Source organism: Motacilla alba, chromosome 12 (assembly GCF_015832195.1).
Source record: "Motacilla alba alba isolate MOTALB_02 chromosome 12, Motacilla_alba_V1.0_pri, whole genome shotgun sequence".
In the NCBI taxonomy this organism is placed as follows: Eukaryota; Metazoa; Chordata; class Aves; order Passeriformes; family Motacillidae; genus Motacilla; species Motacilla alba.
Window position 1 is genome coordinate 15,139,977 of NC_052027.1, and position 16,255 is coordinate 15,156,231.

At 50.2% G+C, this 16,255-nt stretch overlaps 2 protein-coding genes across 2 annotated transcripts; one reads left to right on the plus strand and one right to left on the minus strand.

Moving 5' to 3' along the window:
* Positions 1–1,278: 1,278 nt before the first annotated feature.
* Positions 1,279–4,075, plus strand: RPL29 (ribosomal protein L29). The gene is made up of 4 exons (XM_038148749.1): positions 1,279–1,363; positions 1,583–1,627; positions 2,869–2,933; positions 3,863–4,075. Exons 2-4 carry the CDS (start codon positions 1,591–1,593, stop codon positions 3,986–3,988), a joined length of 228 nt encoding a protein of 75 aa, XP_038004677.1. The 5' UTR covers positions 1,279–1,363; positions 1,583–1,590; the 3' UTR covers positions 3,989–4,075.
* A 5,671-nt stretch (positions 4,076–9,746) lies between these two features.
* TNNC1 (troponin C1, slow skeletal and cardiac type) lies at positions 9,747–16,015 on the minus strand. Its single transcript, XM_038148748.1, has 6 exons — positions 15,885–16,015; positions 12,430–12,460; positions 11,972–12,118; positions 10,678–10,792; positions 10,434–10,570; positions 9,747–9,915 (listed from the first exon to the last, which is right to left on the minus strand). Exons 1-6 carry the CDS (start codon positions 15,906–15,908, stop codon positions 9,884–9,886), a joined length of 486 nt encoding a protein of 161 aa, XP_038004676.1. The 5' UTR covers positions 15,909–16,015; the 3' UTR covers positions 9,747–9,883.
* Positions 16,016–16,255: the final 240 nt, after the last annotated feature.

The window sequence follows — 16,255 nt, forward strand, 5'->3', positions numbered from 1 at the left end:
CCAACTACCAAGGACAATCTATTTCCTTGTTTTTATAATAGGAAGAGCTTGTTTATAACTATCTGAACTTGAGGCAGGGTAGCAATTGCTCTGCAAGCAATCACCCACTGAAACAATGTCCAGTTCACTCTCTGTACTGGCCATGGGCCTTTTGGTCTCTGGGCTATTTTTTTTTTTAGTCTGGGTTACTTTAGGCAATTCACTTGTGCCTCTCACTGTAAAATAAAGGCAATGCCATCAAATGTGGCAGTCTGTTCCCACACCACAGAAGAGCCTGGGCCTTTTCCGTTCATTTTTCAGAGGTTCCCATTTGAAATCAGAGCAGCCTTGGCAGGAAATGCTGCAATTGGTCAAGAGATACAACCCCAGGGGCTTGGGCAAGCTTGGCCTTCCTTGTTCCCCTTATTCCTGTGCCACTTCACCGTGGGAGATGCATCAATCCATGACCACAAGTCCAGTCTTTCCTTGGACACCTCCAGGGACAGCGGCTCCACCACCACGCTGGGCAAACCATTGCAATGCCTACCCTTTCCATGAGGCAATTTTCCCATCGTAGTCATCATTTCACCGTCTTTCACAGACTGCAATACCAAACTCCAGTCCTTGTCTTTCGAAGGAGTGAAACTTTAACCTGGCTGCATGGTGAGAACACGGCACAAACCTCTGCACTGTGCCACGTCTTCGCTGGGCATGGGGGGTTTTGGGGGTCACCGAGGCGGCACAGCTTTCTGTCTGAAGGCAAACAGAACTGTTCGAGCCCCTGGTGCTTCATACAAATAACGATGAACGGCGTTGAGCGAGCCCGCCCTGAGGAGCTTTGCCTGTGCGTGACTACATCGCCCGAGCGCGGTGAACGCGCAGATGAACCGAGCCCGGACTCCGACGGGGCCGAGGGCCTCAGACTCCCGCAGGGGTCGGGCAGGGCCCCGCGCAGGGCGGCCTCAGCTCCCGACCCCCGGCTCCCTCGGCTCCCGACCCCCGGCTCCCTCGGCTCCCGACCCCCGGCTCCCTCGGCTCCCGGCCACAGAGGCCATGGTCGGGGGGCACGTTAGCGAGGGGACCGTGTTGCTGGGGGAACCGCGTCGCTGAGGGACCGGCTCAACCACGTCGCTCGGTGTTGTGGTCCCGCCGCGGCGGGGCCTTCCCGGGGCGAGGGCGGCCTCAGGTCCTTCACGGAGCGGGAGCAGGAGCGGCGGCCGCGGGAGCCGGAGCGGTGCGGGCAAAGAGCAGCGGTTTGGGAAGGCAATGGGGAAACTGCCGGGCGGAACTGCAGGACACGGGGTTCCGGCCCGGCCCTGATTCCCGGCAGCCCCCGCGGTGCTCCCTCTCTTCCGGTCCGGCGGCGGCGGCGAGCGCAGCTCCGGTGAGGGCGCCCATCCGGCACCATCCGCGCCCATCCGGCACCATCCGCGCCCATCCGGCACCATCCACGGGCCGGGCCGGGCGGCGGGGCCGGGGCGGGGCTGTCGGAGCGGGGCGATAACCGGGGCTCGGCGCCGGGCGGGCTCTGTGCGGAAGCCGGGCGCCCCTCGGCAGCCCGGCCCGGCCCGGCCCGGCTGAGCCGTGTGTGTTTCTCCCGCAGGTGCGACCATGGCCAAGTCCAAGAACCACACCACGCACAACCAGTGTGAGCGGCGCGGGGATCGGGCGGGTTTAACCGCGCTGGCAGCGGCGCGGTGATGGCAGCACGGCCTGCCCGGGGGTTTGTGGCGAGATAAGGTGGTGCTGCACGGGGATCGAATGGGGGGTTTGAAGGAGTGTGATAAGAGTCGGGACCTCTTTGTGCTCAATATAGAGTTATTACGTTGGTAGAAAAATAGGAGCTTTTACGTTGGAAAACCGGGGGTCGGCCTCTTCTACCCAGGTAACCAGCAACAGGATGACAGGATGCAGACTCAAGGTGTGCCAGGGTTTGGGTTGGACGTTAGGAAGAATTTCTTCACAGGGAGGGTGCTTGGACGTTGGAATGGGCTACCTGGAGAGGTGGTGGTGTCACCGTACCTGGAGGTGTTCAGGGAAAGGCTGAACGTGGCACTCGGTGCCCTGGTCTGGTTGGTTGGCTGGTGGTGGCCTCAGAGATCTCAGAGGCCTTTTCCAACCTGAGTGATGCCATGGTGGTCACCACCAGCCAAGCAGGCAGAGGGACCTTTTACAAGAGCCAGCAGTGGCAGGACACGGGGGAATGGCTCCACACTGACAGAGCAGGCTTAGGTTGGATATTAGGATAAAATGCTTCCCTGTGAGGATGACACAGGTTGCCCAGAGAAGCTGTGGCTGCTGCATCCCTGGAAATGTCCAAGGCCATGTTGGACAGGGCTTGGAGCAACCTGGTCTGGTGAGAGATATCCTTGCCCTTGGCAGAGGGTGGAACAGGATGGTCTTTAAAGTCATTTCCAACCCAAGCCATCCTGTCATTGTGTGGTGTTCCTGAAAAGCTTAGTCCCTGGGATCCTGTGCAATTCAGAGATGGCCACAGTGATGAAATAGTTTGTATTTGGGGTCTTTCATCAGTGCTGTGACTTAGCAGAGGTCACAGATAGGTTCTGCTTGGTCCAGCACAGTGAGTGACAGTGCCCTCTGACACTGACCACGAGGGCTTCAGTTTCTGAATGAGTGAGGCCCTGCTCTGCTGGTGGTGCTGTCAGGGTATCATCAGTTAATGAGCTGCCTGAAATCTTTGGGTTGGAAGCCCATGCAAAAGGGATGAGCATAGAGATGTGCTTTTAATTGAAATGTAGTTTGGATAGGAAGCATCTGAAAATTGTCTATTCTACATCATTTTGATAGTCAGGTACACTTAGAAACTAATGCAGCTGCTAAATAATAGCAGAAACTGGAATTTAAGTAATTGTCTCATTTTCCACGTAGCCCGTAAGTGGCACAGAAATGGCATCAAGAAGCCCAAAACCCATAGATACGAATCTCTCAAAGGGGTGAGTATTTCTGCTGATATTCCCAGGCTGTTGAGTCACTGAGGCTTAACTGTGGAAAAAACCCAGAATTTGTATTTTTTGACTGATGCTTTTTTTGCAGACAGAGGCCTGTGTTCCAGGGGCTCAGAACCACTGTGGGGTTCAGTTCTTTTACTTACCTGACATGCAGCTGGGATATTTCTAACCCACATGAAATCTGCCCTTGTATGTCTGTGACACTGCATTTTAGTCAGTGGCCAGTTTTGTCCCTGTCCTGTTCTGGTGGCTGTCATTGAATGCTGTTTCCAGTAAAACAAACACTTGCCAGTTAAATGGTTCCTTTCCCTTTTGAGTCCTGCTGTGTCTCCTCCTCCTCTCCTCCTCTCTCCTTCAATATTGTTTTACTGTCTATACTAATCCAGATAATTTCACTTTCAGGAAATTTTAAAAAATAAGAGGAATTAGCATTTCTGGGCAAAACACATGAAAGTGACAGTATATTGCTTTTTCTGAGATTATCCAAATGGTACAGCCAGATATTTTTCCACACTTATGAAGTGAAAACAGTAAATTGTGTGTTAGGGGTTGGTTGTGATTTTATTTGCTTTGTAGATGTTGTGATCTCCAAAGCTTTTTGGAAGTGATGTAAAAATTTGTCTTCTCAGAGCTCGGTGAGGGTTCAGTCCTGCCTTTCCTGCACTTTTGCCTGTCCTATTCTTTCTTTATGTTTATTGCTGGGATTTAGGATTTTTTGTTTGTTTATGGTGGTTAAGGGAAACAGCTGTTAAAGCCTGGTTGCAGATGACTAAAATAATCTTGTTGAAAAATCAGAAAAGAAGCCTGAACTAGTCACAGCTTCCATTTGGGTGTAACTGGAGCAGTATGGAGCTATAAATGTTTTTGTAGATGTCTCTTCTGCAACATGGCTTATTTTTTCTTTCTTTCTATAGGTTGATCCCAAGTTTCTGAGGAACATGAGATTTGCAAAGAAGCACAACAAGAAGGGGCTGAAGAAGATGCAGGCCAACAATGCCAAGCAGGCAGCTCAGCAGGCTGCTCAGCAGAAAAAAGACTGATGTGCTTTAACAAGAAGACCCAGTTTTCTTACTGGCATGTGTGTTACAGCATTTTTTAAAATAAAATAGTATGTAACAAAGCCTTCACCTCCTGAATTTGAGGAGAGCCCTCCACAGGCCTTGTCTGAGTTGTGTTTTAGCTGCCAGCTGTGCATCAAACCTGAGTAGTGATCCAGGGGAGCCTGACTTGCTTGCAGTTCCCTGGATCCTCCTTGTGCTTTTAAAAACTGAGGTGACATTTTCTTTCTCAGGTACCATGAGTTTAGTGATAATTCCTGGTGTTGTTACAGCAAGGTGAAATTTCCAAGGGCTGTTACATGTGTGCTGCTCTGGTGTGTGGTTCCCTACGGCTGTGGGAATCCAGGGAAATAGGAGGGGAAGGAGTGCTGGCTGTGGTGCTGGACACCACAGGAGTTTGTGCTGGAGTTGGTGTGTGTTGTATCCTCAAATACTTGTAGATACTGAAGCATTAATGGAGCTACCCATGGGAACGTACAGGGAAGGGTTTAGGAATATATAAAATGCATATTTTTTAGTAGTGACTGATTTTAGGGAATCACTCCAGTAACAAAAGTACTGTCTGATGAAATGTGCTGGCTTGGGGAGATGAGGGGAATAACGTGCAAAGTTCCGGGAGGAGCTGAGCCCGGGTGCTCGGCAGGTTTTGCTCCTGCTGTCTTGTACAACAGGAGAGGGCTTCACTCTCCAGGGCCCCCCCAAAGCTGACTCAGGCCGTGCTTTCCACTTCTGGCATAAGGCACCTGTTGGAATGCAGCCAGCAGTTCCGAAATTGCAGTTCCTGCTCTTGCCCACCCGGTGGGGTAAATCAGCAGAGCACCCCAGCGCTGGAAGTTGACACGGACCTGACTGCAGTAGAGCAGAAAAACACTTGCAGGATGAAAAAAAAAATTACCTGGAACATCCAATCCATGTAGTTTATTTCTTGAATAGTTTAGCCAATTACCAAAATTATGTGTGTTAGTTTGAATTCTTTCTGACTTAAATTCAAAAATCTTCTCCCAGTTCCCACTTTTTAATTGTTTTTTGACTGATTAGGAAAACCCACCCACCCACCCCTAAAAAAAGCAATATAGAGAGATTTGCTAATTTGAAACTCACAAGTCAAGAGGGTTGTAAAGTCAGGGATGTCTGTAGCCCTTAGCTGTCTGATTCCTGCTGTGTTCATCTCTTGGGCTTTTGTGGAGGTTGGTGTTTGTCAGCCTGTTACAAACAAGTGTGTGAGGAGCTTAAAGGATCACCAGCAAAGGTATCAGTAAAAAACAGATTTAATATTAAGCAACAGCATGCCAGAGTTCATTGGCAAGGTTCACTCTGCTGCTTGCTAGATCATTAAGGCACACAGTAGAGTTGTTGCTGGTGCTGAAGGGGATGGGAGTGGCTGGTCCAGTGAGGGTCAGTGTGGTCAGTCTTGTGTAGATGTGTGTTAATAGGGCGAAAGGAAAAAACCTCTGAGCAGAGAGCACTTGGTGTTTGTCAGTCTACACCTTCACCTGAGTGTCTGCAGATTTTCTACCCAGTGTAAGTTCTGCATTTTAAATCTCTTAGCACTAAAACTTTTCCATAAGAAAAAGGTAAGAAGGGAGATTTCATCTCAAGCCCCTTGATGTCTTCCCCAGAGTGCTTGTGTTGGGGGAGTAGCTCACCCACAAGATGCAGTCTGAGGGAAGAGAGAGGCACGGGTCAGGCTGAGAAGAGGATGTTGGAATGTTAAGGAGAAGCAGAGTGCAAGATTTGAGCTTCCTGTGGCTCCAGGCAGCTCCCCCAGGCCTGCCTTCAGAAGCAGCTTTTTCGTCTCACTGCCCTTCATGCTGCCCTTCAGTGGGACAGCTTCCCAAATAAGGGCTCGCTGACTTTCTGACCAAAATAGCGGCTGCGTGACAAAATGCAGCCCAGAGGAACGTAACCTTAATCCAGGCATCATTGTGTAGCAAGAGACAGGAATTTTGTGAGCTTCCACAGCAGGTCGGTGTCAGGTTTGTTGTGTGCTCCCTGCACACATGGTGGTTCTGCAGGACACTGCCTGGACATCAGTGACCACCTACTGCATTTGCTAACCCCGAGGCACCCGTGTTCACAGCTTTCCTCTTTGTACAGTTGTCCCAGCCCCAAAGGGGAAGCTGTGGAGGGGAGTTTGTGCTGACTCTGCCTTGGGAGATGGGTCTCCATCCTCTTTCTCCTGCCTTGTGAAATCATGCAAGTTCTGTTGGTGAAGTGAGGTTGGAGAGCCTTTTGGGGACATTATGTATACAGAGCCCAGGAGGGGGGACCAGCAGCTGTGGCCCACTTGAAACTATTCCTATTACACAGAGCTCTCTCATCTTTGATATTTGAAAACTGCAAAACTCTCCTGATGAAGTGTTTGGTATCCTGCAGGAAGAGCTCAAAAGCATCTCAATGCTTAACAACTGCTGTACATCAGCTTATAGATCTCGTGCTTGCTGCTGCTGTACGTCATATTTGCTGCAGATTATTTCTCCCCTTTGCAATTAGGAGGACTCAGTATCAAGTTCCAGTTTGGCTCCCTTCTCTGCTTTGACTTAAAAAAGAAAAAAGGCAAAGGGCGTGTAACCAAATACCAAATCATCTCATTTGGCAAAGGTGAGCCATTGCTCTGAAAGCCAAGAGCATAGAACTGGGGGGGGGGGGAATCAAAGCCCTGCAAAATGCTCTGATGGGGCAAGGTGTTCACTAGGGACAATGATGTTCACAGTAATGATAAAAAGTAGGGCTGGACACGTGTTGCTGTGTCCCCCTTTCAATAGTGTGGTCAAAAAGAGGCAGCAACAGAACATGAGTTCTGCTTTGCCCAGGTTTCAAGGCTGTTGCAGGTGTTTTCACACCACAGGGGCTTTGGCTTGGTGAAGTGTTTATCTGATGTACCTTAGCTCACATTACACTGCCACTGCCCTGCTGGCAGATTTAGGCAGAGTTTTTAATCGGGCAGTGAGTACGAAATTTCATCTGAGCTTCCTTCAGTCGCTTGGTTCACACAGCAAAGTTTTATTGAGGGCTGAGGAGAGGCCTCAAATATGCTGATAAAGCTGCAAACCAGGGCAGGAGTTTAAATCTACAGCAAAGGCAAGCAGATAAATAGCCTGAGAGCTGTGGCAGTGTCCAGTGGCATGGGCTGCTGTCACCTGCCTGCACAGCTCCTGTCTTTGCTGGGGAGGTAAGAGCACACAAATCTAGGGGTTTAGACTGTTTTAGACACTGGTAAATTACTTTTTGCCTGATTAAAAAAAAAAAATTAATTGTTTTTTCTTCCTCAGACAACATGGACTTGTGTCACATTCCTCAGATGCTTTTGGGCACCAGAGGTTCAGCACACGTGCGCTGAAAACTCTGAACTGGTTTGGAGTTGCACACATCCATGGATTCCTCAGGGTGGTTTTCATTCATTGTTAGCACATCCCCTGTGTGGGGGCTCAGCCAGGCTGATCCTCCTGGGGGACTGTTTTTTCAGCCTGCTCACCCACTCGCTGGCCTGTCATGTCGTGTTCCATTCCTTGTGCAGTTGTTCCTGTGTTTTAGCCAACAGTGAAATCCACCCACAGCTCCTCACCCTGCAGCATTTGCTGTCTGTCTGGGAGGACAGGCAGTGTGTTAAGGCAGGCCTGCCTGGCAGCAGTTTTCCTGGCTTCCCAACCTCCGGTTCTAAGGATGGGAAAAGCCTAAATAGTCCCAGTGTATTTGCTTTTCTAGTGACAAGTTTTGGCTGCTACAAGACCTTTGTCTTCTCTCTCCAGCCATCACTTCCCCTGTTTTATTCTTGGAAAAGGGTGGGCAGCAGGTGGGGCTGTGGCTTTCTGCTGCCAGTGCCATTGAGCCAAGGGGAAAGAGCCAAGACACAGGGCCAGGTGGCTCTTCCCAGCCATCCTTTTCCCTGGGTCACAGCACAGTCCAAGCCACCAAGCTGACTGAAGGAAAGAGGTTAACCTTATTTTTTCTCTTGTTCACCCTCCAGGGAGCCAAAGCCTATCAGTAAGCAGTGAAGAATATCTTGGAGAAGTCACTTTTGGATGCTGGGATTTGGTCAGGAGAGAGGAGGGGGCTGTCGGTCATGCCTGATGTGATGTGAGTGCAGGTGTGTGTTGCCCGTGGGCTGGGTGGCCATGAGTGTGGGGACAGCTGGCATCACCTCAGCTCCTGGCTGAACCCCAGCTGTTGGCAGCTCTGGAGGTTCTCCGGCGTGGGGCAAAGCATGAGGACATGCTGTGTCCTCACAGGGTTCAGTGGGAAACAACTGCTGCTGCTACACTGCAGAGGTGGAAAATGTTTCTTTTTCATCTCTAGCCTACAGATTAGTTTGAAACAGAATCTGTTAACACCTGGGAGCATTTCCTATCACAGGGTTCTTAGACCCATATTTCCATTGCCTTCTGGTGCACCTGTAGTCCTGCTGAATCTGCAGTAGCTATGGCATCAAGGGCTTGGAACCCTTAGGGAGACCCCTTTGGGTGGGTCAAACAGATGTTTGTATTAGAGCTGTTTCCAAAATACCCTAGGTTTCTAGCTGACAGGTTCATTTTCTTGGTTTTTCTGTTGTTATAAGCCTTGGTTTAGCAAAGTATTTTGTGCTGCTTGTCCAGAGGAAAGACACAGCCATGTCCTTGCAAACAATCGACACCTCTCTCATCCGTGTTTTCCCTGAACTGCAATATTTCATCATTGCTTTAAATGAGATTGTGTCACAGCTGCTTCAGGGTGTTATTTCCACAGAAGTGGGAAAAAAAATCATCTGGTTTAGGGAGGAAAGGCAGAAGGACAAGCAGCAGAGCTGGGGCATTGGCCCAGCAGCGTGGCCAGGCAGGGCTGAGGGCAGCATGGCCAGGGCTTGCACCAACACAGTCCCGTGCTTGCCCTGCCAATGTTTGTTTTGCTTGGGTAAACGATTGACTTTAGCAACACGACTGCAATGTGTGAGTTGTGCTGGGGCTGTAATTCGATGGGAGGAGGCAGCTATGTGCAGGGAGAGCTGCTAATGCCACAGGAATGCTACGCTTCCTTGGGATGAGAAGAGACGGTGCTGGGGACAGCGCGGCTCCTTGGCCCTGCTGTCACCCTGTGCCTGGCAGCTGAGACCCAGAGTGGGCTTGGGCATTTCTCAGAGGCCCAAATCGATGTGATTTGCCAGGGAAAATTGAGTGTCTAATTTTTTATAGTGAGGCTCCCACCCAGGGCTGCAGGAGGACTTTGAGTTCCTGCCTCCCACCCGGCTGGGAGAGACAGGAAGGAGCATCCAGTCCAGCTCAGGAATGGCTTTTATTCATGTTTCCAAAGCAAATTGAGGTCATCTTTGGGCATTGCAGGGTGCCAATCAGGCTGGCAGGGAGGAGGAAGGGGTGTACCCTCGGGATAGCCAGGGTGAGAGTAGGGAGGAGAGGGACTGTCCCTGGCACATGGATTTCAGTGATGGCTGAAGGGGGTTTTAATTCATACTTCATTGCTAAAATGCTGCCAATGCTCCAGTTAAACCAGCAGGCACCAGTGCCAGCTCCTGAGCCTACTCACCATGGTGGGGTGAGGAGATGGAACATGGCAGCTCCCCACTGAGCACCCATGGCCCTGTTGGATGGACTTTGCTGTTGGGCTGGCAGCAGAATACCTCCTTGGAGGCTTGAAGCTCCAGCTGTGATGTCACCTTGCCAGAAGTAGCCCCCAGCAGTGGTTTCATTAATCATGAGTACACAACAGGGGTGAAGCTGTCACTGAACCTCCAAGGAATGACCAGCTGAGGCACTGGGTATTAACGGGTTTTATTTCCCCCTGGCCACCCTTCTCAGCACTCAGTCTTCATGCTGGTAGCCAGGGGACTTAGTCAAGGAGATGCGATGCAGAGCTGGAGGGTTTCAAGCTGTCCATCTGGCCTCAGATTTATTCAACCCCCTTCATAAACTCCAGGAACTCTGCCAAGGGGAAGACATTGGAGACAAGAGGTGTGAGGTGAGACTGAAGTGCTCTCACAGCTGCCAAATGTGCTCTTGGCAGCTTTTCCCAGCCCAGTCTCCTTTTCCACCCTCACGAGGGGCCAAAGGTGGGGGGGATGGCTACTGCTCCTCTGACTGTGGCAAGGACTCCTTGTGACTCCTGCTGGAAATGTCACTGGAGCCTCACCCTCAGCTGCCACCACATTCAAAGATCCAGCCCCTCAGAAATGGTGCTGGTGTTAAGGGGGCAGGAGGGGACTGGTGAAAAGTGGCAGCGCTTCAGTGCAGCAAGGGGACAGGTAAGGCAGCGCCAGGTCCTTGTTCCCATTTCCCAAGTGGAAGAACCCCCCATCCCTGTGCATATGCTCCTGTCAGATGTATTACCCAGCACTGCCTGCATGAGCTCGTGCTCATCCAAGAAAGCAGCCAAGATCAAGGGAGCTGCCCAGGGACATGACCAGGGGCTTGTGACCAAACCACATGCAACAAAGTCGTACCATCATAGTCAATCCTGCCATCGTTGTTTTTGTCCCCATCTTTCATCAGTTCCTCTATGTCATCCTCGGTGATGGTCTCTCCCGTTGCCTGCAGCATGATCTTCAGCTCCTCGAGGTCAATGTAGCCATCAGCGTTTCTGTGCCAGGACAGAAGAGCTCAGGACCAGACAGAGCTGCTGGGGAGGGGGACCAGGCTGGCTGCACCCCTTCCACCACCCCACCTCGCTGTGCTCGTGGCTCTTACTTATCAAACATCCTGAAGAGGTCTGAGAGCTCCTCTTCGGTTTTTCCTTTGCTGTCGTCTTTCATACACCGGACCATCATAACCAGGAACTCATCGAAATCCACGGTGCCGCTGCCTGAGGGAAGAATGGACTTTGTGGGGCCAGCTGGCCAGCACTGGGACCCTGACTGAGCTCCCCACTTCTCCATGAGCAGCTCTACCAGACTGACCCACCCAGCTTCCCTGCACAGCCATATGAATTCAGAACCCCCAAAACCTTAAGTGGTGGTGTTAAACCCGTTATTGTTAAAGTTAAAAACCAAGACTGCCATCGGACATTTCTCTACAAGTCAAACTGGAAGAATTTTCAAGGTCTCATGCCTCGGTCTCTTCTCATACTGGGCTTGAGGAATGCAGGAAAGGGGAGCCCAGCTGGAGCCATCAGCTGGAGCTACAGAGGGTGGACGGGCAATGCCAATGATGGATCACCCTGTAGCTTCAGCAACCAGGGGCCAAAACTCAGGAGAGCTGCCCTGCAGCAAGAGTCATCTCTCAGGGTGCTGGAAAAAGTGACTGAGACCCTTCTCTGACCTTGTAAGTGAATTTCCACCTTTCACAGTCATTTTGCCTCGGCAAAAGTCCTTCTGGAAGCACCAAAGGATGGAAATTCCTGCTATGGAGATACCTGTCCATCTCATGCAGGTATTAATATTGAAAGCTCCAGAAGGCAGGTATTCATGCAGAGTGGTTTTGCACCTGCACTATAGTAGTGTTGTTTTCAATGACTCGGATGCTTTCCTTTACTGCCTGATTTTTAACTGCTTTTTTATTTTCCAGTTTCTTAGTGCGGTATTTCTTCCCAAATGCCCCCAGTGGGTTTTGTTATGTGTGATCATCAGTACACTGATTTAATCAGTATTGACAGTTAGCTATGTGGGGGTGTGTACACTTGAGCAGTGAGAGACTTTCCTGATCGAATCCTCTAAGTGACATTTCTGAAATGGCAGTTCCTACATTCAGCCTATATTTTGTTTTTTAAAAGGATCTGTGCAATTTCACAGTACTCCCCAAAATCAGTTCAAGCAGGATCACTGTAGGAATAAAAATTTCTATAGTTTCTCTTTGCCTGGAAATTCCATAAAGGAACCATGCTGAGGTCTGATGGGTGTTTAATGTCCTTTCAGTTCACAGCAGGCTGCACCCCACAGCTGTGACTGTCCCCAGCACAGATCCTGCCAGCACTGCACAGATGGCCCCCACACCCCCAGATGTGGGGATGGTGCTCGGGAGAGTGGAAGAAACCCAAACTTCTCACCATCTTCATCCACCTCATCTATCATCTCCTGCAGCTCCTCAGGGGTGGGGTTCTGCCCCAGCATCCTCATCACCTTGCCCAGCTCCTTGGTGCTGATGCAGCCATCCTCTGCCCCCAGCACGAAGATGTCAAAGGCAGCCTTGAACTCTGCAGAGAGAGGGGAGAGGAGAGGTGAGGGGGTCCTGCCCTGCAGCTGGTGCCTGCAGGCAGGGGGCTCATCCCAGGCACAGCCTCCCCTGACTGTGCACCCAGCAGTGCCCAGGCATGGCCTTGTGGCACACCAGGCACACCACAGAAACTGCCTTGCTAGCAATGCTGGTGGACCAAAATCCTGGGTCAGGCCCTGCCTTGGCCAGTGTGACCAAAGCACTTTCCAGAGCGTTATTGCTGAGGCAGGCAGGGCTGCTGCCTGGGGAGTTCCACTTCAGGCTGTGCTGTCAGGTGTAAGGTGCACCTACCATTTTTTTGCTCTTCTGTCAGCTGCTCAACCTGTAGGGAAAACACAGACACCAAACCATTTTAATTTTGTCAGCATCACTAATTGCTTAAAGGACATGTGGTTTGTTCAACAGCCTTTGCCAGGGTCAACCAAACCTCACAAGAGGCAACCTCGTGGACCAGGGAATGTATAGCCAGAGGGGTTTTGACACAGCAAGATTTTGTAATCTAAGAGCTTCTTCCCTTTAAAAAAATTATTCACATCTCCTTTGAAGCAAAAATAACTTCTCTAGAGTAGTAGATGCTAATACATGGCAGAAATAGCCTTTGTACAAGCAGGGAAAGCCCACTGGGAAAAGAATATGCCTCTGTCAACCATTTGGGGATAATTTCTTGTTGTGGCAGGTTTCACTGCAGGATGGCTGCACTGCTGAGGGCTGCTCACATGGGCCAATGCCGGATCAGAGATGAGACGTGCTTGAGAGTTCCCTGGGGAGGGAGAGGTACACAAGACTATCCCTGGTAGTTGTTTTTCAGGGCTAGATTCAGGAAACTGCTGCCCTATCCAGAGCTTAACTGCTCTGCTTCCATCTCAGCCAGTGTTCTTACAAAGGTGTCTGGCTCTGAAGGGAGCTGCTATTCCCTTTGGTGTGTTTTGGGAATCTCTGAAGAAATGGCCTGTGGAGCCAACAGGCATTAGCTGACATGGGCTGGCAGACTGTTCCCAACCTCTGCCCTAATTCAATCCCCACAGACCATCAGTGGGAGCTTATTGGATAGCATGAATTAATGAAAATAATCAATAAAGAGAGCAAAGGGGAATCAATCAGCCCTGTGCCATACCTGTTTAAGTGCCTTTTTCTCTATGGCTTCATTCCAGGTACTGCTTAGCTGAACTTGCTGCCCTCACCACCTACTGCCCCTTTGGAAGCATCCATGAAAACATCAACTTTTCCTTCCTATGCTGGTCAACAGCCCCTCTAGATCCAGCCAGGTAGGACCCCATGGCTGCCCTGTCTGACCCCACTAAAGTCTCCTTGCTGCCACCCCCATGCAAGTGGCCCCAATACCCACCCCTGCCAGCTTTTGTTTGGGGCAGAACCCCACAACCCAGGCTTGTGTCTTTGAGTGAAAGATGATTCTTTTGCCCCAAAGGGCAACAGTTTTGCAAAAGCCAGCTGCTCCTTCCTGCTTGCAGCAAGAAGCAGAGAAAGCACTTTAAGCACTTTTCCTTAGCAGGACAGAGCCTGTGGGAGCAGGCAGAGCATTCTATCCCACTCCCCGTGCTCCAGGAGGTGAGGACTTGGCAGAAAGCACTAAGGATGGTGGCAGGATTTTTCTCCACTGCTGGAGGAAACCCAAGCCCAGTGTGTTTCTGGTGCTGCTGAAGGCAGGCAGGCAGCTGCTGGACCTCTGTAGACATTTTTTGGGCAGAGCAAGGGCAGCCACCACCACGATGGCCACAGCCAGTCCTGCTCTGTAAGACGACACTCCTGGCGCAGTCGCTATTTATAAGCCTGGGTGAGAGAGGTGCTGGAGATAAAGATGAGCTCCCCGATTGTTCCCAGGCTTTGGTATTTATCCTTGCAGCCCTTTATCTGGACACTTGTCCCTGGCACTGTTCTAGGCACTGCTTAACAGAGCCTAAAAATATTCCCAAAATAGCTTTGTGTTTGCACACCCTTATCTAGGCATGAGTGGGTAAGATGAAAATCCATTTGGTTCTCTGGCTGCACGTAGGAGATTTGGCATAAATGTAATACTAATATAGGCTATCAGCATGCAGAAAATATACAACTATTCACTTTCGAAGCCTCCTTGAGTACTGAAGTGATAGATGTGGTGTATATAAATTAAATGCATTGTTGCTATAGAGTGACATTTTTGTCACAGAAATGTCTCTTCAGCTGTTCATAGTTTGCTCTGGACATGGGTGCTGTTTGCTGCCTTATTCCTCTTTTCCCTCCACATCATTGCAGGAACAGATTTTTCTGCCTGCAGTGTGGGAAGCGCTAAGCTCACAGCACTGCAGCAGCTGTGGTAATGCCAAATCTGCTGTATTTTGATTTTATCAGCTCTCCCCATCCCATGGTTCCATTTGAAGTCAGACAAAGGAAACTGAAATTCTTGATATTTTTGTCACAGGTAAATGATTTCTTTTCAGTCTAAATTGTGAGAAATAGGTCCACAAAAGAGCTGTCTGTCTCAGCTGTGCCTGGCTTGGACTTGTTTTGCCTCTGTAAAGGTGTTGGGAGTTAATGCCCAGGACTCAAACCCTACATTTACCTAATTAATGGCCATGGTCCCTGTACAATGAGGAAAGAGCCTGTTCCTTGAGTCACAGAGAGCTTATTTAATTAAAAAACTTAATTAGAAAGGCCTGGATTTCCTTTGATTTTACAGGTTCCATTTTTCTTCATTTTGAAGGTGTTGGTTGGGGGACTCAGCCTTTCCTGAACCTTTTCACACTATCAGGATCACTACAGGGGTTCCATTTCCGAGGTTCAAGGCTGACCAAAGGACAGGGGATATGTGAGCATTGGGGTTTTTTTCTTCAGTTACTTACCAAGGACTATATTCCTTCCCTCTAAAAACCTTGGCATAATATTAAGACTGGTATGGTGCATTTTTTGTGCTCTTGCTTAAAATCAAACTTGATCAGCTGTATATTTAAGGTGGGGAAAGCACCAAAAAGCTTTTACTGTAAATCCAGTTATGGATGCAATAGCAATCCACACAATCCAGAATCTATTTTCATCCTTATTCCACTTGCACATCTCTGTCTGCATTACAGAATAATGCAGTTCTTATTACAGACCAGATCGTTTGGGTTTACACAGTGAGCACAGCGTGCAGCTGTGGAAGCTAAAATAGCCAAAGGATGCTCCACGTTCCCCAGGGCATAGCTCACATTCTGGATTCTGCACAGCACAGAGCAGGAGGTTTGGAAATAACTGAGAAAAAACCAAAGTTTTTTTAAAATCACCCTGAAAAATACTCAGCTAAGGAGGTGGGGAACATAGCAATGGCAGAGTTGTAAGGCACCAGAAAGAAGAGGGTGAGTTTCAACCCATACAAATAATGTTTCTTTCCTGGGAAATCCTCCTCTGTTTTGTCTGGGCTAAAACCAAGAGTCATCTCTTACGCCATGCAGGTTTTATTGAGATTTATAGCTTCAGCTAGGAGCCATCTCCCTGCTTTACAGTGGGGAACCCGGGGGTCATTGCAAATAATTGAACAGCAGGTTGAGAGTTTCACACTTGTAAGAGGAGTGTGAAACTTCCAGAGCCATGAGAGGGAAGACTCAGTGTCCTGGATGAGGATGTTGACCAAAAGTTGCTGCCCTATAATTATTTCTCATTTCCATTTCTCCACTGAATTATTGCTATCGCAGCTTTGGGGAGCCTATAACAAAAATCCTTAGAGCCATATCAGACCCCCCTGCCCAGCCCACAGCCCCAGGGGAGCCACTCACCGCTGCCTTATAAATGTCATCCATGGCTGGGCGAGGGGCCGGGGGCTGTCGCGGTCGCTCTGCGGCGCTGCCCCGCGGGCACGGCTGATATAGGGGCTGGGAGCGGCCCGGGGCAGCCCGGCCCCCCAGGAATGCCCGGCTGCGTGCCTTGGGATGGGGACACCGCCGAGCGGCGCTGGCACGTCCGGGCCAGCCCCAGCCCCAGCCCCAGCCCGGCCCCGCGGCAGCTGGAGCTTTCCTCGTGACTTTGTTGTGGGATCAAGCCGCCACTTTTCAGCAAGACCTGCCGAATTTGCTGATCTATTGCGGCTCTCCTGGCTGGACCCGTGCCATCATGTCACCTCCACCTCCAGAGTGTTCCCCCTGGGAGC